Source organism: Gopherus flavomarginatus, chromosome 3 (genome assembly GCF_025201925.1).
Source record: "Gopherus flavomarginatus isolate rGopFla2 chromosome 3, rGopFla2.mat.asm, whole genome shotgun sequence".
Taxonomy (NCBI): Eukaryota; Metazoa; Chordata; order Testudines; family Testudinidae; genus Gopherus; species Gopherus flavomarginatus.
Window position 1 is genome coordinate 21445463 of NC_066619.1, and position 24147 is coordinate 21469609.

At 41.4% G+C, this 24147-nt stretch overlaps 2 protein-coding genes across 2 annotated transcripts in view; one reads left to right on the forward strand and one right to left on the reverse strand.

Annotated features, from left to right (window-relative positions):
* Positions 1–6472, reverse strand: part of LOC127046995 (uncharacterized) — a 441735-nt gene extending 435263 nt beyond the window's left edge. The window contains exon 1 of the mRNA XM_050944782.1: positions 5347–6472. Coding sequence (XP_050800739.1) covers positions 5691–6440 — 750 coding nt within the window. The 5' untranslated portion in view covers positions 6441–6472 and the 3' untranslated portion in view covers positions 5347–5690. The remainder of the gene's footprint in view (positions 1–5346) is intronic.
* A 1961-nt stretch (positions 6473–8433) lies between these two features.
* Positions 8434–23613, forward strand: ST8SIA3 (ST8 alpha-N-acetyl-neuraminide alpha-2,8-sialyltransferase 3). Its single transcript, XM_050944757.1, has 4 exons — positions 8434–8798; positions 10190–10312; positions 12591–13148; positions 14076–23613. Exons 1-4 carry the CDS (start codon positions 8620–8622, stop codon positions 14356–14358), a joined length of 1143 nt encoding a protein of 380 aa, XP_050800714.1. The 5' UTR covers positions 8434–8619; the 3' UTR covers positions 14359–23613.
* The last annotated feature ends 534 nt before the right edge of the window (positions 23614–24147 follow it).

Genomic DNA, 24147 nt, shown 5'->3' on the forward strand with positions numbered 1-24147 from the left:
ATCAATATATTTGAAAATGTGGAAAAACATTAAAAATATGTATAATAAATTTAAATTGATAATCTATTATTGTTTAACAGTGTGATTAAAACTGTGATTAATAGTGATATTTTTTATCTCATGATTAATCATGATTAATTTTTTTAATTGTTTGACAGCCCTAATAAATATGCAGGTTGTGCCACTTCCAAATGTATTATTTCAAGGCCAGATTAAGGAAATCCAGGGCCTTAGGCATACCACAACACAGAGATATGTATCATGCTCTCTGCAGACTCTGATCACTGCATTAGGTACACTCAAGTGACATTTACAAGCTTTTCTTCACAACAATGGGGACTCAAGACTTAAATGAAAACTGTGATTCTGATGTAGTCATCTGCCTCCAGGATTTGGGAACCCTAGGCAAAGACCTAAAGTGCTTATGCCTTAAACCCGTCCTGCATTCTGTCATTATTCTAATGTTCTTGCTTTATTCAGACTGAATTCAATAAGGAGCAGCATTCCCTCTTTTCATAACTACATTTCCCAAAGAAATGATGTATTCTGAGGGTCTGATCCAAAATGGCCAGGAGCTTTGACTAACAAGAGCTAGGAATGCACTCAGAACCATTCCCTTAAATGATGGCTGTAGAATTATGGATGGAATAGATTTGATAGGGAAGACAGGCACCTCCTGGAGAGTTTCAAATGTAGTCAAGACAATAGTTCCTACTAAATTCCTATAGGGTATTACTACCATATTTCTACTGCGCATAGGCAAATTAGAGCAGACATTTATCAATGCATATCATTAACAGCAAAGAATTTTTAGCCATCATGGACAACAAGGTTTTCATGGCTACTACAAAGGATGAAGGAATTCTCTGTAATGTTAAATCACGAATATCTTTTTTTTAATGCACTTTGCAAAACACTCAGCAAATAATGACATTTCCGAGTTTATCACCCCAGTCCCTTGTTCAAAGCTGCGTGGAATAAAAAGACAAATAACTAAGGAGAAATTTTCACAGATTCTAGCAAAGGAAGCTTCTTGTACCTGGGCCTCCACACTTCTTCCATTTAGAAGCCCTAAGGCAAACCAAGATTCTCTGTCAATTACAGAAAAATCAATGAAGATACTGTTCAGGACTCCCTTTCACCATTCAGTGCAGATGATATCCTTCACTTTCTAGCACTGATTCATTTACTTTCAACCTCTCGGGGGGCTACTGACATATTGCTATCTTTGAAGAATCTGAAGGAAAAACTGTCTTTGTTTCCTACTGCAACTTGTTTGAATGCACAGCGCGGTATCCTGAAACTAGTCTGTGGCTTTGTAAAGACTGGGGTGTATCATACAAGTGAAATAAAAATTAAAGTTGTGTTTGGTATAATTCGATATCCAACCTTTTAAATATTTGTAGCCAAGAACCTTTAAACTGCCATCTCCTTAGATCTCACATGCTAAAAAGGATTGAACCTGGTTAGGATTTCAATGGGAGACTTCTAGTGATAATCAAAGTGGTTCCAAGAACTCGCACTGGTGCGTCAGAAACTGACTCTTTTCCCTGAATGTCAATTGGACCCTCACTCTGTCAATACACAAAGTTCAAGGGTAAGGGTAGTAATGCTGAAGTTGCTGCTTTTAGGATGAAACAAAACCAATCTTCTTCTGGAGATGATCAAAGATCCCATAGCTCTTTTTGCAAAACTAGTTCTGTTAGCCTCATTATCTTGATCAAATCCCAATTAAAATGATTGAATTCTGCCTATGTACAATTCCCCCCGTAGGTGCAATTGGATACAGTCCCATTGTTCAGTCCCGTGGTTCATGTAATAAAGCCTTACACTATACAGAAATATTGTGTAGATAGTTGTAGGCTGCATTATCTTCATTACCTTAGTCCTTGAAAAGAGCGGTCTTCAGTGTTTCAACAGTCCTGCAATCTCCAGATATTTTGGCATCAGTGTGATGTCAGCCTGGATGTACTAACTATACAGTTGTGGGCCTTGCTACTACACACTAAATGTTCCCTAGTTTGCTTTGATCTACCCTGCTTTAAACATGGAGATAGATTTACACTCCAGCTTGCTGCAAATTAAATGTATCAGAGGGTAGCCGTGTTAGTCTGGATCTGTAAAAGCAGCAAAGAATCCTGTGGCACCTTATAGACTAACAGACGTTTTGGAGCATGAGCTTTTGTGGGTGAATACCCACTTCCTCAGATGCATTTATTGCAAATTAAATGTTTGTGTAGACAAGACTATGAGCAATATTCTATTCTCGCTCTTTAACTTCTGTTAATGAGAGTGGAAGTTCTGTACAAAAATCAAGGGATGGTCCTATATTTTCTGTGAGGCCCAAAAGCAGTGCTAGAAATGTGCTAAGACAGATAAATACTGTTACTTTTATGGGGTCCTAAGGCCCACTTGGCCTTGTAGGGGTGCAAAAGTCCCAGAAGACTTTATCTGTTTGTCAAGATATTTATATGGCCCTCATCATTACCATAATATCTGAATGGGTAAGCTTGCTTTGCCCTGGAATCGCTAGTCTTGGAAGACTGATTTGGCATGCAAAGGGTGGGGTACATTACCCATTCCATGGCAGAGAATAGGATAGTTGACCAGAGGATAAAGAAATCATATAAATATGTCTACCCCTTACTTCCTAAGTAGCCCTACTTCCTAATTTTATTAGTCTTTCTGGCCTCCACTAAAGGCATATAGATAGCCAGGAGTTACTATATCCTGCAGGACTCAGGTCTTTACACTGACGCCTGAAGGATCAGTCTCTTTCTGGTCATAGAGCCTGCCCCCATGCTGGGCTGCTCACCGGCCCCAGCCACCTGCTGGGCTCCGGCAGGAGCTGAGCTTCCCACAGTTTGGGGAAGAGGAGGCAGCATGAGTGGAGCCAGGGCTTGGCTAAGGGGAGGCTATAGCCTCCCTTGGCCTATTATACCCCCTGCCCATGGCTATACGGACCCTGACTTAATTGAATGGGATGAGAATAATTTTATAAACATGACATTGGATGATCCACTGGAAAGATTGCCTTCGAGGCCTGCTCTTCCGGAATTGCGCAAGCACCTGGCACATAATCTGTGTTGAAATCACATTGAGCCAACCCCAGTCAACGGGTTCTCCCTTAGATCAGGAGGGATGTTCCTCTTTAACTCATTCTCGTGATAGGTGATTTTTCATATTGCAGCACCTAAACCAGGGGTGGCCAACATGTGGCTCCAAAGTCACATGCGGCTCTTCAGAAGTTAATATGCGACTCCTTGTATAGGCACCGACTCTGGGGCTGGAACTACAGGCGCCAACTTTCCAATGTGCCAGGGGGTGCTCACTACTCAACCCCTGGCTCTGCCACAGGCCCTGCCCCCACTCCACTGCTTCCCAGCCCCTCCCCTGAGCCTGCAGTGCCCTCGCTCCTCCCCCCTCCCTCCCAGAGCCTCCTGCACACCACAAAATAGCTAATTGGGAGGTGCAGGGAGGGAGGGGTAGGCGCTGATCGGTGGCGCTGCCAGTGCATGGGAGGTGCTGGGAGCAGGTTGGGGGAGCTGATGGGAGGCTGTTGATGTATTACTGTGGTCTTTGGCAAAGTCTGGCTCCTTCTCAAGCTCAGGTTGGCCAACCCTGACCTAGACACACACAGGTGGCTTAGAAGGGCATTTCCATAAGAACATAAGAACGGCCCTACTGGGTCAGATCAAGGGTCCATCTAGTCAAGTATCCTGTCTTACAACAGTGGCCATTGCCAGGTGCCCCAGAGGGAATGAACAGAACAGGTAATCATCAAGTGATCCATCCCATCGCTCATTCTCAGTTTCTGGCAAACAGAAGCTAGGGACACAATTCCTGCCCATCCTGGCTAATAGCATTGATGGACCTATCTTCCATGAATTTATCTAGTTCTTTTTTGAACCCTGTTATAGTCTTAGCCTTCACAACATCCTCTGGCAAGGAGTTCCACAGGTTGACTGTGCGTTGTGTGAAGAAATAATACTTCCTTTTATTTGTTTTAAACCTGCTGCCTATTAATTTTATTTGGTGATCCCTAGTTCTTGTGTTATGAGAAGTAGTAAACAACACTTCCTTATCTACTTTCTCTATACCAATCATGATTTTATAGACCTCAATCATATCTCCCCTTAGCCATCTCTTTTCCAAGCTGAAAAGTCCCAGTCTTATAAATCTCTCCTCATATGGAAGCCGTTCCATACCCCTAATCATTTTCTATTGCCCTTTTCTGAACCTTTTCCAGTTCCAATATATCTTTTTTGAGATGGGGCGACCACATCTGCACACAGTATTCAAGATGTGGGTGTACCATGGATTTATATAGAGGCATCATGATATTTTCTGTCCTATTATCTATCCCTTTCTTAATTATTCCCCGCATTGTGTTTGCTTTTTTGACTGTCGCTGCACATTGAGTGAATATTTTCAGAGAACTATCCACAATGACTCCAAGATCTCTTTCTTGAGTGATAACAGCTAATTTAGACCCCATCATTTTATATGTATAGTTGGGATTATGCTGTCCAATGTGCATTACTTTGCATTTATCAACATTGAATTTCATCTGCCATTTTGTTGCTCAGTCATGCAGTTTTGAGAGATCCTTTCGTAGCTCTTCGCCTGGGTCTTAACTATCTTTAGTCATTTTTTATCATCTGCAAAATTTGCCACCTCACTGTTTATCCCTTTTTCCAGATCATTTATGAATATGTTGAATAGGACTGGTCCCAGTACAGACCCCTGGGGGACACCACTATTTACTTCTCTCCACTCTGAAAACTGGCCATTTATACCTACCCTTTGTTTCCTATCTTTTAATCAGTTACCAATCCATGAGCGAACCTTCCCTCTTATCCTGTGGCAGCTTACTTTGTATAAGAGCCTTTGGTGAGGAACCTTGTCAAAGACTTTCTGAAAATCTAAGTATATTATATCCATTGGATCCCATTGGTAGATCCACATGAATATTGTTCTTTATTCTTCACTTCTTCCTCCCTTGCCCCTTTTTTTTTTTGAAACTGGGCTAGCAACCACCTCCAGAAAATGAGCTCTTTAAAGGGTCTCCCTAATACTGCATTTGTATAATCTGTGTAAGTATCTGTAGACTCATTGTTTAAAGACCAGCCTCTAATAAGGCACTTAATTCTGCTGGCGTTTTGGGGCTCTATTCTGCCCCATCCCCAATATTCATGAGTTCTAGCCGCCCTAATTCACACACACAGGCCATTGACTTCAGTGTGACTACCTGCTAAAGAATTTGCAGAATTAGACCCTTTCATGATTGCTTAAGATAATTTTAATGCATTTTTGTGTGTGCAAACCTTTGTATTTAAAGGTTACACTGGTCTACAATTTTTGAGAAGTCGTCTGCTTCAGAGATAAAATGTGCTATTTATTATGTATTTTGATGTGCTGAATTCAAATATGACAATTAAAACAACTGATTGGCTACTGTTTCTAAGATATTTAAGTTTTTACATTTTATGTCTATGTATATTGTGTAGATAGTAGAGTTTTAATCATAAATTGTAAACCTAGGTCTTTTCATGTGTTTATGGTTGCTTTACATGATAATATTTCACCTGTCCTGTTTATGTAACACTTTAAAAATCAGCAAAAGGGTTATATAAATAAAATTTATTATGAAACAAAAGGCAAAAAACTATTATGTACATAGTTTAGTCCTATTCAGTGTCTACTTGGCGCTTCTTGGCTTGTCTCTTGTATTCATTAAATAGAGCATCTCTTATCACTGTCCAGCAATAGTCTGCAAGCATTGATGGGCTCCATTTGCCCTGATAGCCTGCCGGGAGATTCCACTGCTGTAGTCTGGAGCCCAACAGCTCTGCCTTACTCTTGGGTAGTTCCAAATCCCTGACAAGGTCATTCAGTTCACCTTGTGTTATGAGGTGTGGTTCAGAGGAGGAGGATGGGAGAAAATGTGGGTCCTGTGACATTGATGGTTCAGGACCAGAAGTTTCATCCTCTTCCTCTTCCTCGTCTGACTCAAGTGAGAATGATTCTGGTGCATCAGGAACCGGCAGTCCTTCTCCGTGGGGTACTGGGCGTATGGCTGATGGAATGTTTGGATAATGCACAGTCCACTTTTTCTTCTTTGACACACCTTTCCCAACTGGAGGCACCATGCAGAAGTAACAATTGCTGGTATGATCTGTTGGCTCTCTCCAAATCATTGGCACTGCAAAAGGAATAGATTTTCTTTTCCTGTTCAACCACTGGCGAAGATTTGTTGCACAAGTGTTGCAGCATATGTGTGGGGCCCACCTCTTGTCCTGATCTCCAATTTTGCAGCCAAAAGAAAGGTGATAGGCTTTCTTAACTATAGTGGTTATACTGCGCTTTTGTGATGCAAAAGTCACTTCACCACAAACATAGCAGAAGTTATCTGCACTGTTCACACAAGTACGAGGCATCTCTGCTCACTTTGGCTAAACAGAAATGTGTCCCTTTGCAAAATCAAACACTGACAAATAAGAGAGGATGACACTGTATGATCTAGAGCTGATATAGGGCAATTTGTTCAGCAGAGTGATGTAAGCTTCGTTATGATTGCATCATCCATGACTTCTAGGAATAATATGATGCAATTCATATCATGTATGATGCAATGCCAGCTTCAGATTGCATCATTCATTGTTTTGCCTAAAAAGCAAGTGCTGTCCAAACCCAGTCATAGATTTATTCATAGATCCAGTCAAAGATGTATTTTAGTCATTTCTGGTTTAAATTGAGATCCCTTCTCTTTATAACTCACTTATCCTCCGCCATTCCCAAGTCAAGGGTCATATATACTGACCCAATAGCATATCCTGAAAACTAGAGCCAATCAACAATTTTAAGCATCATTTTTGTTCTCAGTGACCCAGAATTAGTAAAGTTGGACTACATTTATTTCAGAAGCATTTTGGCTGTAGAGCAGTGTTATTAATGAAAAATGTGTATCTTGTGTTTATGAAACTTGCTCTTTGGGTGACTGAGTCTGTAATGTATGTAGTAAAGGATTTAGACACACTGTTTGTAGATGGGCAAGCAGTTTACAAAGACCCTATAGAGGTATTGGGCAATTTAAAAACAGATGTTGTTAACTTCAAAGGCTATTTCAAAATGTAGCACTTGGCTACGTTTTTTTTTTAAACGTACCATAAGTCCTAAATATTTTTTTTAAATTAAATGTAATTAAACTGCTTCATAAACAAATCACTGAGCAAATTTCATCTGAAACCTGAGCATATTTGAGTGTTGTAAGTGGAGAAATATTTGGTGTGAATGGGAATTTTGACTCCTGCGCTTCCCTTTGCTCCACCAGCCTTCCTTATAACGCTTGCCCCACTGTGCTGGAGCTCCTGGAAGCACATTATACTTTTCAAAAACTAGTCTTTGTAGCACCAGCATCATCCAGAGCTGAACCCCACAAACCCTTCTTTCAGGGACTCTCAGGGGAAGTTCTGAAGGCGGGAGACCTCCTCACCTGGGGGCTGGTGGGCGGCCCGGGGTTTCTCTGGCCACAGAGGGGGCTTGGGCGGTGTGAGGGGGGCTCGGGCGTGGGGCAGTTCTGGTGGGGGAAGCGGGGAGGTTCGGGCTGTGTGAGGGAGCTCAGGCGTGGGGAAGCAGGGGCTCTGGTGGGGGAAACAGGGGTTCGGGCGGTGTGAGGGGGCTCAGGCATGGGGAAGGGGGGCTCAGGTGAGGGAAACAGGAGGGTTCGAGCAGTGTGAAGGGGCTCAGGCGTGGGGAAGGGGGGCTCTGGTGGGGGAAATGGGGGGGTTCAGGCGGTGTGAGGGGGCTCAGGCATTGGGAGGGGGGCTGGTGGAGGAAGTGGGGGGGTTGGGCGGTGTGAGGGGGGCTCTGGTGGGGGAAATGGGGGTCGGGCAATGTGAGGGGGGCTCGGGCGTGGGGAAGGGGGCTCTGGTGGGGGAAATGGGGGGTCAGGTGGTGTGAAGGGGGCTCGGGCGGTGTAAGGGGGGGCTTGAGCATGGGGAAGGGGGGGTCTCTGGTAGGGGAAATGGGGAGGGTTGGGCGGTGTGAGGGGGCTCAGGCGTGGGGAGGTCTTGTGGGGGAAGTGGGGGGCTCGGGCGTGGGGAAGGGGGGGCTCTGGCTGTGTGAGGGGGGCTCGGGCGTGGGTCTGGCGGAAGGCGCGGGCCTATAGCTATCTGCATCCCTCCCCACCCATCTGAATGCAGCCCCACCAGGCAGCGTGTGGCCACCGTGGCTCCTGCGTTCATTAGCGCCGCTCCCCGCAGGCTGTTTGGGAGACTTGGTTCATTCATCACCGCCGGTGCCCGCACGGCCCGGGAACGCTCGACCCCCAGCCCGGCCGGCGGGAACGGGCCTGGTCTGAGGGGCAGCGGAGCCCCCGCGCAGCCGGCTGCCATTTCAGCGCCGCCCGCAGCTCCGAACCCTCCATTTTATTTGTAATTCCGCCTGGTGCCTGCTCGCAGCTCCCGTGGCTCCGGATTGCCTCCCCCGCCCTCCACCCGCGACACACACGGCGCCATCGCAGCTCGCTCGCTGTAACGCCAATGGGCCGGTTTCTCTAGCTTCTCCCCCACCCCATCCCCCCACCCCACCGCTTGCCACTCCATTGCTTTCCCAGGCATGAGAAATTGCAAAATGGTCCGGGTGGCTAGTGTGCTGGGGCTGGTGATGCTCAGCGTGGCTCTGCTGATCTTATCCCTCATCAGCTACGTGTCCCTGAAAAAGGACAATATCTTCACCACTCCCAGATATGCCAGCTCGGGGGTGCCCAGAATGTACATGTTCCATGCTGGATTCAGGTAAGTGCCCGCTGTTTCTCGCTCCGTTTTAAGGCGGATGGATGCACACGAGGGGGCGGGGGGGGAGCCTTGCATCTCGGCTTTCCCCGTTAGCCCCGGCATCCTTTGATGGTTGCTTTTGAAACGAAACAACACCCTGCGAGTCAATCGATGTGCTCGCTCTGCTCTGGGCTTTCGCACCAGCGGCCAAAACCACAGGGCCCCTGGGTCTGTGTGCTGGGGAGGATGCTGCTGACTGACCTGGGGGAAAGGCTCGTGTTAGTTGATGATCATGGTGGCTACACGCCCGGTTCATATATATTCCAGGGGGCGAGCTAATGGCGCAGGCGCCCTGGTCCCCTGGATTGAGGTGGGGAAAGGCTGGGAGTCCCGTCCCCCCCAGACGTCTTCCCTTGCAACCCTCCCCCACTTTGCAATTCCCCCCACCAGGGAGATCCCAGCCCCGGGTCCAGCGCAAAGCCACTCCCGGCAGAGGGCTCCAGGCTCAGGGCACAAGATGCTCTCTGGACCCCCAGCACCCAGAGCGGTTCCCAGCTCTCCTTCCTCCCCAGCCTGCTGTTCTTCCGCTGGAGAGAGAGAGAAAAGTGGCTCAGATCCCCATCTTGCATGGCGCTTTGCACCTGATGGAGGTACCGAGGGGACCACACTGCAGCATCCCCCGGAAATCCAAGGGGTTGAGCCCGACGAAAGGCGAACGGGTCTGGGTCGTATCGGTGGGACTGGAACTCCTTGCAGAAACGCTCTGTGCTGGCTGATGCAGTCCGTGTGCAAAGCCCTTTGCATCTTCTAGGGGACACATGAAGAGAGATTCCCTTCCCTACCCTACAGTGCTGAGCTTTCTGAACAAGGGCAGCCTACAAGCCAAATCCCTCAGAGAAATGCAGGACACTCTGGTGGAGTGCAAGGAGAGTTGTTAAACTGCTGGTGTTTCTGAGGCTGGGGGGGGGGGAGGTGGAGAGAGAGAGAGAGAGAGAGAGAGAAAGGAGACAGGAAAGCAGAATGAAATGAACAGGCAGAACCCTCTTATAATAACCCAGGCCCAGGGAGCTGGGCTGGCTGCTAGAGGCTGCCTGCTGGTTGATCGCTGTCCGTGGTGCTGATTTATGCTCTGAACCTGCCCATCTATTTGACTTCAATTCCAGCACGGTAATATTTTTGACGGCCATTTTATGAATTCTGCAGTGCACAGAAATGTGTAAAGTCTCTCTTCCCCTCCGTTCAGATTGACTTAAACAGGGAGACCAGACTATGACGGGGGAAATGGAGATTTTGCTCAGTTAGTTCCCTGCCCATTAAGTCATCCGCACTGAAACAGACAGAATCTTTAAACTCAGCCCTGAACAATTTGTTAATTCCGTGTGTGTGTAAATGCGTGCGTGCTCATTTTTCAGGTCCCAGTTTGCACTGAAGTTTCTGGACCCTTCATTTGTACCAATTACAAATTCTTTGACACACGAGCTGCAGGAAAAGCCTTCCAAATGGTCGTTTAATAGAACAGCATTCTTACATCAAAGGTGAGAGAGAATCAAACCAAGGGATTGTTTTGGTAGGCATAGGGCTCTAGTCTAGCCCCATGTAGTGCAATTATCCCTCTCCCTATGTACCTGTGGTTGGTGTGTAGTTAGAACATATAATCAGGCAATTATAAATACTGAATTCTGAGTAACTTGCCAGAACTCTTGAGACAAAGAGTGAGTCTGAACATTTCCCAACAAGGTGAAGTGTTTAAAAAAGATACAAAATAAAATACATCACTGTCTTAGGGTAATTTATTATTTCATTAGAGAACAGAAGCTGTTTTACAGCAATGGAATATTACTGTTATACTAATGGAATGTGACCAAGTTTATCCAAATGATAATTAATTTGCTATGATTTCAAGAGAATTAAAAAAAAACTTTAAGAATCAATATATAAATATCAAATATTATATTCATTAAAATACACAAAATTGTTTTAGTGAAACTTCTCTGCCAATTAGCAACCAGTACTTCTGTAAAAATGCAGACTAGGTCTTTCTTTATAACCATAGCTGTTTCTGGTTGTCTAAAACATGGGGAACATGATAGAAGCATTTCTGATCCAATTACAATTCATTCGTTCCATAATGATTTTCACCGCAACTTCACCAAATTCCGTTTAACAAGATGACAACATGGCAATGGAAATTTTCCTCAGTTCCCTTCATTTCCTCAAAACTCAACATTTGCAAGAATTTAATATTAGGTGAAATGCCTTTTAGGTGAAATGCTCTTCTTCAACTTGTGATACTAATGCTGGTGAATGGTGGGCCAGTCTTCTTTCTTTCTTTACGTATATATGTGTTTAGCCATTGATCTTCAGTCAGTGGAGCTTTCTGCTTAGAGATTGATGCCACAATCTGGGTCAATAACATTATAAGAATACAAATTTTCCCTGAAAATTGCCCCATGTTTTTAAAGGCTAGATTGTGGCTTGGATTACACAACCAGGCAGAGGAGTAAGAACTTTCTTAACACCCCTGTGCAGCACAGCTGGTCTTGGGTTTTGGCACAAAGGAGAGAGCTGAGCAATGTGTCCACTAATTGTTTCCTTGGAATGGGTAGGAGAGGTGGTGAACTTTGGCTTCACTCCCTCTACTCTTTGGTCTCTAGTCAACACAACAGATGAGGCAGTGTGGAGCTGTGGGAAATAATTTGTGGCTGGTACAGCCCAACACTAAATTACAACCCTTCAGGGGCCAGAGAGGAACAGAGAGGAAATTGTGGTTCTTCCCTGGGGTGTTCCTGGAATGACATCACAATGTGCCACCACTATGGTCTGTGCTCTTGCAACACAGTCTACCCTTAAATAAATAGCTCAGCTGCACCTCTATGTTGATGTTAGTTAATGCCTCAAGATCTGCCTTGCATTTGTCTGTTAGCAATAGACCATAATTAGGGTACCCACTGGGATTCCATTAATGCTTAGACATTTGAGGATGGCAAGCTGGAAGAGAGGTTGTCTGTTTTTCATAAACATGAGCAAATAAAGCAGTAATGGTTCATTTTCTAGTTTTATCCACTGCAGGCGAAATTCCAGAGTGTTTTTAGGATTCATAATAGCCCTTTTAAAAATTCCAGTTTGCTTGTTCAAATGAGCAATTACGGTATTATGTTTACATAAGGGGAGACAGTTGAATGTCATTTGTTTTGTGACTCAAAGCTTCTTAATGAGGTACAAGAAGCACTTGTATTAAAAATTTAGCTACATTACTGTTAATACAATTGAATATTCTTGACTGCTTCATTTTGTTTTAAGTACATCTTGGCATATGAGAGCTATCCAGTCTCACCAAAGCACTTCAGTTCACTACCATGGATGAAATTTACCCCTATCCAGAAGATCAGCACAGGGCCCAGGTATTGCCCTCAAGTCAGGGTTTAAATAGGATTTAGTCTTTTTGCTGAGGCTCTGCACAGCAGTGAATTTCATCCCATGTAAACAGTACATAGTTACAATCATATGCCTCAAACGTAAGAATTAATCAAGTATTATAATGTTGATATTATTCTGGGCTAGATCCTCAGCTGATGCAAATTAGCATCATCCATTAAAGTCAGTGGAGTTATGAAGGTTTGAGGATCTGGTCTTACAACTCTTGTCAGTTCATATCCATTTGAAAGCTGTTGCATTGCAACCCTCAGCTGGAATAACTTCACTCCAGTTGTTTAAATAAAACCAATCATGACATAAGAAGGAAAACCTCTATTTTGTATAAAGGAGAGAAATATAATGAAATGTTTTATTTTGGTTTTTTGTATTTTATTTTAGGCAAGGAATTCTCCAGCATGTTGATGTAATAAAAAATTTTTCTTTGACCAAGAATAGTGTTCGGATTGGACAGCTGATGCATTATGATTATTCCAGCCATAAGTATGTTTTCTCTATTAGCAATAACTTCAGATCACTGCTTCCAGATGTCTCACCTGTCTTGAATAAGCATTATAACATTTGTGCTGTTGTTGGAAATAGTGGAATCCTTACAGGGAGTCAGTGTGGACAAGAAATAGATAAGTCTGATTTTGTTTTTCGTTGCAACTTTGCTCCAACTGAGGCTTTCCAAAAAGATGTTGGAAGGAAAACCAACCTTACAACCTTCAATCCCAGCATCCTGGAAAAGTATTACAACAATCTTTTGACCATTCAGGATCGCAATAACTTTTTTCTAAGTTTAAAAAAGCTTGATGGGGCCATTCTTTGGATCCCAGCTTTTTTCTTCCACACTTCAGCAACTGTTACAAGAACATTGGTTGACTTCTTTGTTGAGCATAGAGGGCAATTAAAGGTCCAGCTAGCTTGGCCAGGAAATATAATGCAGCATGTCAACAGGTTTGTATTTTTCATGTATTTCACTCATTGAAACATATATCACTAATCAACTACGTTATTGATTTTTCATTCACAATTCACCTTATGTGCAATGTCTAAAGGTTAGGACCTAATCCTGCTCCCATTGAAGGCAATTGAAGTTTTGCCATTGACTTCAGTGAGAAGCACAATTGGTCCCTTAAGGTGAAATTCTCCCCATGCAAAAGAGTAGCACAAGGTCAAATGTGGCATTTAATTCAGCAAAAGTGGGATGTAAGTGGTTGCATGGGTTTTGTGCTGTCCCACTGCACAAGGGTGAATCACAATGAATATAGCACTAGAGCACCATCAACCTTTGCTGTAAGTATTATAAGCCAGCCTATAGCCAGAGTCGTCATATAAACAAGGTGACTTGACATAAGCAGGATTGCATTTCAGAGTAGTTTAAATTCTAGGCACTCTTGTTCAGATTGAAGACTGTAAATGCAATGCAATAATACTGGCATAAGTAGTGCATGGCCTTGTAATGGCTGTCTGCACAAGGGTTAATTTAACCCTAAGACCATGATCCTGCAGTTGCCTCCACATAGGCAAACAGAAGCCCATGTGTAGCCCAGATGGTGTCAATGGAGTTCTGCAAAAGTGAAGGGATCTTTCTGCAGACAGGGAATACTTTGCAGGATTGGGGACTAACAAACCAATGTCCTAATGGGCACCATTGCAGAGAGGTACAAAAAAGTCTGTGATAAACTTGTGCAAGGATAGCATTTTCAGTAACAGTATGTTATACTCATGCTGTTTTAATAAGGCCTAACGTGAATAGTAACCCTTATATTATTCATATGATCACTTATGAATATTGACATTCTCCACCCACCATCCTGTTTTCTTATAAATGGTCATATACAGAATTTGTACCTGAATCAGCCTCTGCTTATTATTTCACAGGTACTGGAAAAATAAACATTTGTCACCCAAGCGACTGAGCACAGGTATTCTTATGTATACTCTTGCTTCTGCAATATGTGAAGAGATCCACTTGTATGGGTTTTGGCCATTTGGATTTGATCCTAACACCAGGGAAGACCTCCCATACCATTACTACGATAAAAAAGGAACAAAGTTCACTACCAAGTGGCAGGAATCCCACCAGCTGCCTGCAGAATTTCAGCTGCTCTACAAAATGCATGGTGAAGGACTAACTAAACTGACTTTGTCACATTGTGCCTAAGAACTTAAAACTTGAAGTGCCAAATGATTGTTTAAAAAGTGCCCAAAACTGAATTAAACATTCTTTAAAATATAATTCTAAAAAAAAAAAGAAAAAAACTTAAAATATTTTCCATAATATAAAGATGCTTTTTAATCGCCCTTATCACAACTCATCAAAAGGTTTCAGCATATTTAGCAATGCAGAAGTGTTTATCAAAATGTACCAACACTATTCATGGACCAGGAAAGTTTAAACTATTTAAGATAGATATTTTGCATTTATAGATATGCTACTAAATACATGTTTTAAAATATTTTCATATATATATATATTTTAACATTACACTAAATGCCTCTAACCTCCAAATTTTAATGTTCCATGGAGATTAGAATTAGAACCGTTAGTTTAAAATATTTTGCTTATCTTACAGCTATTACTATTAGCAGTGAAACAAACACATGTTGCCATGGCTAATTGGAGAAAGCTAATTAACATTTTCATTTACTATCGAGTTCTAGTTCTTTAGAACGGACTCTGATTTTCACAGCTTGCATATCATCTGTGGTCTTCTATTTTAGATTTTCCTAGGAATAGTATTAAAGTGATAGGCCTTGTCATAGCTAGATACATAAATTGTTCTTAGGTTACCTCAGTGTTTTAATTCAGTTTGAGACAAATCCTAGAGGTGGACCCATTTAAATCAATGGGAATGTTGAATTAATATCAGCGTAACAGAATTTGGCTGTTTGATTTTAAAATTAATGTATCAAGATTATTAATACAACTTTTTTTTTAAATTCTATTCTGTGATGAGGAGACCCCAGGCATCCAAGTAAGGGCCCTTCCTAATCCTATCCAAACATCCCCAAAGGGGGCTGGCAGTGATTTTAGGAATATAGATCCTTTGGAGGAGGAGCACAATTTGTAATAGTCTCTTTGACCTAGGCTCTTCTATTTCTAAACTCCCCTTCATCAGTGTTGTTGCTGCACTCCCAGTCTTCACAAGCCTAAGCCACATATTCTAAAGCCATTGCAAGAAACGGGTTTTCCGCTTCATAGTCCATTGCACTACCAGCCAAAGCTCTAGTCCTGCAATGAGCTCTGTGCGGCCTCTGGAGTCCATCCATGCAGCTCTCATTACAGGATCAGGGCTCAAGATAGAAATTAGATTTTCACATACATTGTTTCTTTTTCCTTTTCGTGCTAGTGTACCTCAAGCATAGTTATTCTATGTGTTTGAGTAATACATTGTATTATGTTCCAAAAGTGGCATCCATATTGGAAATGCTATACCCCATCCTGTTGCTCCCTCTCCATATCTCCCTAAAAACGATGTGCAGAAACCAGAGTAATCATTATATTGCTCCTGGACAAGTGTATATAGTTATGTCTAAAAAAAAAAAAAGTGTAATGATGAAATGTAATTCGACAAAAATCTTTGATAGGTTTTTATTTGGGAGCAGTGAGGATAAGCTCAATGCCAGCAAACAGATTAAAACTACTGGCTAAAATTTTCAAATTTAGGTGCCAAAAATTAATCACCTAATTCCATATTTAGGTAAATAAACATTCACTGAAGTCCATGGGAGATGCAGGTTTCTTTCTAAACCACTTTGAAAATCAGACAACTTATGTAGAGACCTAACTTTTGGGGCCTAAGTTTGAAAATGTTGGCCATTATGTCTCAGGCCAATTGATTCTAATACTTTTTAAATTAAAACCATTATACTTTAAAATATTCTAACAATTTTATATTATTTTGTATGGCTTTAAGTGAAGAATAACTAAGCCCTGGAGGTAAATGTGATAAAGATGTAAAACATCACAAATGCTGCTACCTTAATTTTTCCAAGATTCTTTATCTACAAAGTAGAAATAGAATTTAAGAAAGGAAAACTCCAGGGTAATATAAAGAATGTTCTAATCAGTGAGGAATGGTCTCCCTTCTCCATGGAATCCACTGAAACCTTTGCACCTTGGCTTGAGAGGGCCATGGCGGGACTGGTGAAGGATGGAAATGGGGACCACTGCTTTATTTAGCATACTCCCCTAAGCATCCATGGTGAAATGCTGACCCTAATGAACTCAATGGGAGTTTTGCCTTTCATTTCAATAGGAATTTCTCCCTCAGTTCTTTCCTGAGTGAAAATCCGCCTGAGAGTTAGGGTGAAATTCTGGCCCTAATCAGGTTAATGGGAGTGTTAGCTCCATTTCTAAGCTCTCACCTCTCTCAGGGGAACATGGAGCCACCATGCTACAACTTTAAAAAACTCTGAATCCCAATGCCTCTAGTGGAAAAGCAAATTCTATGTAGCTGACTTTGCATCATCAAACTCAGTCTCTGCTATGCAGTGTTCTTAAAGTGGTATTTCCACCAGTGAAGGACACCAGCCCCATTCACTGACTGGAGATCCTGAAACAGCAAGAGTTTTGAAACCATTTTCAAAATTCTTCTTTGATTGGTGGAGAGGACATAAATCACAAAAAATTGCTGGTTTTGTTTTGTAAATAGAAACTTAAAACTGAAAGTGTTAAGGAGGAGGTTAGCCTATATCCAAACTCACAGAGTACAGAATATGCCATCATAGTGTTAATGGATGACTTCACACTCTCCTGTTTAGAAATCACATTATTGCTAAAGTTTCTTTCCCAGTTGTGTAAGCCTGCATCTGCTTTCCTGATATCTTTGTCTGTCCTGCTTGGTATTCTTAAGAATTCATACACTAGAGTATTGCTTATTACAGATGTTATTATTAAGTGGCCTGATAGCGATGAGGTACCAATGTATCGTGGCTCCATATGATTAATTATTGCTATTTTATTTATTATTTGCATTGCAGTAGCATGTGGGGTCCCCAGTCAGGGATTAGTTCTCTGTTGTGCTAGCCACAGTTCCAACACAGGACAAAAAGACAGTCTCTGCCCCCAATGATCTTACATACTAAGAGATACAATACCTAGGTTAAGGAGCTGGGGCCCAGCTCTGCAAACGTCTGCCTTTGGACTAGTCCTAGTGAAGTCAGATGAGTAAAGGTTTTCAGGATTGGACCCATCCCTTGTAACTCCTAATATGCCATGTTACTCTGTGGGTGTGATTACTATGGTACTCCTGAAGTCCAGTGGATGCACAGACTACTTTCTTCTAGCCATGGACTGGCATTGCTTTGTCTTTTGTGAGAAACTGCCATATGATGCCTTGCAAAGTGAGGTGTTATTGTGACTGAGGAAAGAGTGTGGGGAGTGTTCTATTAATTTAAATGGAATAGATGGGTTAAATGTGTTAGCATAATCCAGTCACTGTCCAATATTAAACAGTGTTCAACAAGGTTTGGGGTTTGGTATTCAGAACCCTCAGCCTGCTTAGTACCATGGCAACCACATTATTAAATATCCCTTTTAACCTTTTATTAAAGATACAGCAAAGAGAGAAAAATAGTTAAAGGATGCAAAATGTCAAGTATTGAGTAAGGTTTTCATGTTAACAACATCCCTTGTTCCCTTTCCCTTTAGCTGAAGAGAATTTTTAGAAGGAAGAAAAATCTTTGTTTGATAGTCATTAGATGGGACCAAAAATGATGATAATTGTCCTTTGGGAAAAATTGATGAAGATCATTGAGATGGGCTGGAGATGTTGTTCCTGATACTATTGTTAAAGTTTGATCCTATTTCATCCCAGATGATGTCTGGGATTCAGCTGGAGCCAAGTAGAGGTGGTGATATGTTCTGGGTCTCTCTCTCTCTGGCCTGGTCTGGTCAGGACATCTCCCAAGATCAGGATGATGAAGGCCCAGGAGTCCTAAGAGGTGGTGGGGTGGCTGCCATGATGGTGAAGCTTGCTCCAGTAGCAATTTTTTTCCCCAAAGTCTTTTTCTTTTAAAGACCCCGAAAAGGAATAATGGGTGGAATAGCACATCCCCTCATTATTTCGTCCACCAATTAGGCCTACTTCTGGCACAACAATTTTGGTTCATTAATTTCTGGTTCCACACTTTTCTTTCTTACACACAGGATCTTAACACAGTCCTTGAGTTATATCAGTAGGCCTTTTTGTATGGACTAATTCAGTCTTTCTCCATTTTGTATCTTTTCCCATCCACTGTGACATCTTATGAACTTACACTGACTTTTTACAATGGAACTCACAATTCAGGTAAATTTGTAAGCCCAGTTATCGCAGCTTGGGGTGCAGAGGGAGTAAGAGAGGAGCAACAGCCCAAGAATTAAGTTCTGAGCAATTGTCTTTTTCTGGGTGCCTGTGTCTAAGGAAGGTGAAAACATTATTTACCATATTTTTCAAAAAGGAAGAATGAGAGTTATGAAGGGTAGGGTTCTGCACTAATTATTAACTAGGTACGACAATTAATCTTTTCCAATGTACTTTACTATTGGATTGTACAGCACGTGTGTATTCACTGTAGAAGTTAAATGCATTCTTAATTCACTGCTATGTATAACAGAATATTCTTAGTCTAATTTAATATACACACACAGCCACCAATACATACCTAATTCTATAAACATTGTATCATATTTTGTACTGTGTGGAACTCAATCACTGGAGAACAGGAAATATTGCAGGAAGGTTCAAAGTTGGTAGCTGGCATTTTAATTAAGTGATGGATTATTAATTTAAACAATGGGAAACTATAATTTTAATCTAATTAAGTAAATATGAACAATTAGCATCCTATTTGTTTTAATGCTGAGGCCAATATGTTGTATATATTTTTCAGTTGCTGGCTCTCAACAATAAGAAATTATATTGGCCAACAATGTCAGTGTTTGGCTACTGTACACTGTTTACATAACATAGTTATGTGCAAGTTAGGTACATAGTTATGTACAAGTTTAGATTACTAATGAATTTAATTAGATGTAATCACAAGCAAATATGCACTCATCTAAATGAATATCTAAATGAATGTTCTTTCCATCCAGTCACATAGAGCATCTTCAAGAGACATTTTCACAAAGGGGAGCAATCTATTTAGGGCCAGATTCCAACACCTTTATTCTAGTTTAAGATCACCTTACTGCATGGGTTATTCCACTGTCTTCTTTCCATTGACTTCAATGGGAATACCCATGGAGTACGGTATTACTGGATCTGAATAAGAGTATCAGAATCTTTTCAAATGCAGTGGACCGTCTTATAATAAAGTCATCATTTTTTCACAGTGCAGCATCACTCCAAGCAGGAATTCTGAAGATCCAAAACTTTATCTGGTACATTTCAGTGTATTGAAATAATTTCAGCTCTAAATCTACTTCACTATGGGGTCCCATGCTATCAGAGTTCATCATGAATTCTACTCTTTAGTATAGTGGCAACATTTGGATCTGAATCTCTATTTTGGGTTGGTGTCCTGATCTGGAGTTTTGTTCCGCACTGCTCTACCATTTCCTGTTCAGAAAGTGGATTTATTTCTCCAGTAGGGCTAGTCAGAAAAACTTCAATGGAACCATTTTCCATTGGAAAAAGAGGTTCCATTGAAATCAAAATGCTTCATGAAATTATGTTGAAAAAAAGGAAAAAAGTTTCTAAAATGTTAACATGTCCCATTTTGACATTTTCAGACCAAAATGTTTCAGTTTTTCCTTTTGAAATGATGTTTGTTTCAATTTTATATTTTGTATTATATATTACATATATATTATAATATAATATACAGTAAAAAGCCAAAATTGAAACAAAGCATTTCATTCAGCCCCAATTCTTTTTTTATCTGAAATTTTCTTTGGCAAAGAATTCTGAAATGTTTAGATTTTTTTTTTATCAGAAAAACAACAAATTTTGAAAACTCAAAATCCTGTGTAAAGTGGAAATTCCAGTCTCCACACAGCTGTAATCTGCAGCTTTTTTTTTTTATAATTTTGCTTGCTATTATTTTCATCTGAGGGCTGGATTCTGTTTCTGTGCCTGCTCTTTTGCACCCACAAAATGAATTGCAAGTGCAAAAATTATGGGAACAAATAACTCTGTAAAAGAGAGGTCACTCTTCTGAAACTATATCCCTAATTGTTGAAGGAAGTAGACTATGGAGTTGTGCCACTTATACCAGGGCTGAATTTGTTTAGTTTAAACAGTGTTGCCTCCCTTAAAGCCTGTTTCTCTCTCCCCACTCTCTCTTGCAGTGAAGTTATGATACTGTAGAACAAAAGTCTCCTCTCAGAGGTACACAGTGGAACTAGACTCCAAGTTCTGCTCTCTCCATAGGAAAAGAACTCCCAAGAGTTCTATCAGGGGTGAGATCCACTCTGGGCATTTGACAGGAGAATTTTCCCCTTGAAAACAGACTGTGGTTTGATAAGCACTACTGTGATGCTATAGCAGGGAGAAAGAGGCACTAGGTGCTAAGTGAGAAACACAAATATCTTTAAATATCAGAAACAGGAATTCAGAAAATTATTGACAAAGGGCCATATCATACCATTGATTTTTACGCATAACTCCCCATTGTATTTTCAGAACCCCATTGAACATTTCAGAGCCATCGATTTCAGCGGGGAGTTCTGCTTCAAAATCAATGACACAATAAGGCCCAAAGAAAATTGCTTTTTGGTATCAATATTCTTTGTTCAAGTTTGCTGCAATGTGGAAACCATGCTTTAAAACAATGTGTTACTTGTATCCTTCTGTTTTTCTAGATGGTCTTTCATATCTGCTTTTGTTTAGAGACAAAAATGGCTGGATTCATTATGCAAATTGAAAGGAACACTATTTTGGGGGCCAATGCTCTTCTCATTGGAGTGAATGGAAAGACTCCCGTATGATTCATTCAGGAAAGGATCAAGCCCCTCTCCTTGTCCCAAATCTGCAATTTCATATTAGTTTGTTTTGAGAAACTCACATTAAGAGCATGATCCAGAAGTATCTGTGCTGGTAAACTCCCTTTAACAACAGCAGGTGTTTTGCCTGTGTCAGGACTGCAGGATTGAGATCAGTGTCCTTCTCCTATTGTGTCTCACTCATGGCCCATGTAACCCTTTTCAGGGGAGTGAACCTGAAAAGAGTTAAAGGTCCTGTTTGACACTTCAGTGTTCACAACCCAAAGTCATTGATGGTCCAGATTCTGCCACTTTTACAGTGAGTAGTTAGCACCTGACTCCATGACTACTCCCAGTGGCAGACTCTGGTTGTGTTTTATGGAGAGATCAAAGCCAAGACAAACAAATGAATGGAATTGAATTGGGAAGGCTCAGGGCCAGGAGCACCCAATAAGTGTGCTGACTCACCACATCTTCCAAGCAGACTGACAGGGAGACCTCACATAAATTAAAGCAACTCATCCAGCTGCTTTCCTCCAGCTGATCAGATTCTTTGAGTGTCAGGTGACAAAAATTGCACCCCACTCCAGGTATTGAGGAGGGTAAATCTTGCCTACGTTTGTTATCTTGTTGGCTACACTCTTCCTGCCTTTCTCTTGCAATCTGAATTCCTTCTTGTCTATATCAATCTGAATGGATTCCTGATTGCGAAGGGTAAATATGCACTAATACAAGTGAATGTCTTGATAGATAGGCATAGCTATAGGACATTATATGCAGATATGTGTCGATTGCATGCAGATATGTGTCATTTCAAAGCATTTTAGTTTAAAATATTGAATCATGGATACTGGTTCCAAGGAGAAGGGCACTGAACTGTTCAAAACCAATACAGCCCTGTCTCGTGAGGGTAGGATGCCTACCATGGGACAGGTTGCAAATGGAGACAAGATAGGATAGAGTTATAAGGTCTCTAGGTGAGCACAATGTTCGGACGGATGCTGTTCTGGGGCAGTATTGACCGTGGTGCCGCAGAGGACTTTTGATGCACGACATCCATTAGGGTGCAGGGGCGGCTCCAGGCCCCAGCGCGCCAAGCGCGTGCTTGGGGTGGCAAGCCGCAGGGGGCGCTCTGCCGGCGACGAGAGGGCGGCAGTCAGGCTGTCTCCGGCGGCTTGCCTGCAGAGGGTCCGCTGGTCCCACGCCTGCGAGAGGTCCGCTGAAGCCGCGGGACCAGCGGACCCTGCGCAGACAAACCGCCGGAGGCAGCCTGCCTGCAGCACTTGGGGCGGCAAAATCCCTAGAACCGCCCCTGTTAGGGTGAATTTTATCTATAAATAGTGGCCCTAAGCTCTTTTGAGCTAAAGTTTTAAGATCTTAGCTCTGATCACCTCAGGACTTGTTGATGTTCATGATACTGTTGCACAGTCCATAAAGGCCTATCCTGCTTCCAATAAAGTCAGTGACTGAATTTATGTGAGCAACTGCATGCCTATTTTCTTTCTCAGTGGGTATAAGCCATCCACCTATAAAGAAGACCTGTGAAGGTATGAGGATATGCATGTGTAAACTCACAAAGAAATGTTAGAGTGTAATACAAGAGCAGTGCTGATCTTGATGTTAGCTTATATATTGGGGACTGGGCAGGAGAGCAGTAAAACATAAAACAAAACTGTACATAAAAATTGGAGATGTATGTGTATTACTTCTGTTACTTAATATATCTTTATTTAACATTTTAGTACATAGCATTTTTTCAGTGAATATTACATGTACGTAGGGCACACGAAAAAAATCATTTTGGCTATCACTTTGTTTATTTAACAGTTGAGTATACCAAAAAGTGAGGATTATGAAATATAACTAACTGTGAATGGAGGCTGCAAAAAGAAATGATTTTGAAAGCAGTTTTTCTGTAAATGAATGTTTCTTTATTCTAATGACCATGCAGTTCAATGCTTAATGGAGTTGTTTTCACTAAAAAAGTAAAAATAATAATAAAAAAAATTAAAAACAGATCTGCCATAATTGTAATAAAGCATTTATTAGTTAATGGCCATATTAGAAGTATTATTTATTTTTAAAATAGTGTTAATGTCCATTACGGGCCAGGATATAATCTCAGGTGAATGGCGTGCAAAGCTGCACATGTTGCAAAATGTGTTGCATGCAAAAGCTGGTATTTGATCTTGCTCCCACTGAAGTCACTATTGGCTTCAGTGGGATCAGGATCAGGCCCCAGAGTATTACTTAATATGTACTCGATGTGGCCACACATCTGAGATTTGAATGTGGCCTGCACAGTGTAATGTACATGTAAATATGTTGTCATATTTGTGAACAAGGAACCTGTTCCTTTTGTAGAGGAATCCTGCATATTTATTGTGACTGTAGTTTGTGGGGAGCGGGGGAAACGCAATGATTCATTTTGAATCTTTTCACAATGTTATTGTTCGGTGTGATTGTGCCTGCAACATCGACTCATGTGCCAAAACACAATATTGAATGCATTGTTTTTAAATAAAATATTTTATTGTGCATTGGAAATCTGTGAAACTCAGCAGTGTGTATTTCTTCCTTCCTATATTTTTTTAACTGTTTGTAGTTTGTAGTCCTGTTTTTGACTGCTTGAGCTGGGTCAGATGCTAACACTGTATTGAATTCCTTAACAAAATTTTAATCAAAAAGTATTTTATATTTTGCAGGATACAAGATAGGCACAGAAGTATCTGAGAACAAATCAATACAATAGTATGTTTTCTTTGGGTCTGATTTTAACATCTAAAAGCTACACACATAAAAATTAAATTCATTCTTACTGGGCGAATCAAGAGACTGATAATGGGATATGTAGCCTTTCACTTCAAGGTCATTGATGTGGATTTATCTCAAGAAGAAAGTGACCAAACACCTATATGTGTTCAGTGGCCTAAGCACAATATGGTTGATTTCCTCAGTCCAGTACATAGTAGACAAGTGTCCACAAGACTGTATTAAATGGTATCTTTTTAAATAGTTTTATCTGAGAGACCAAGGACT

Bases quoted from the DNA above. Each gene is read 5' to 3' on its own strand.
- ST8SIA3 (XM_050944757.1), top strand. From the start codon at position 8,620: ATGAGAAATTGCAAAATGGTCCGGGTGGCTAGTGTGCTGGGGCTGGTG. The intron at 10,313-12,590 runs GTGAGAGAGAAT...ATTTTATTTTAG, and splicing joins ACAGCATTCTTACATCAAAG to GCAAGGAATTCTCCAGCATG. The intron at 13,149-14,075 runs GTTTGTATTTTT...ATTATTTCACAG, and splicing joins ATAATGCAGCATGTCAACAG to GTACTGGAAAAATAAACATT.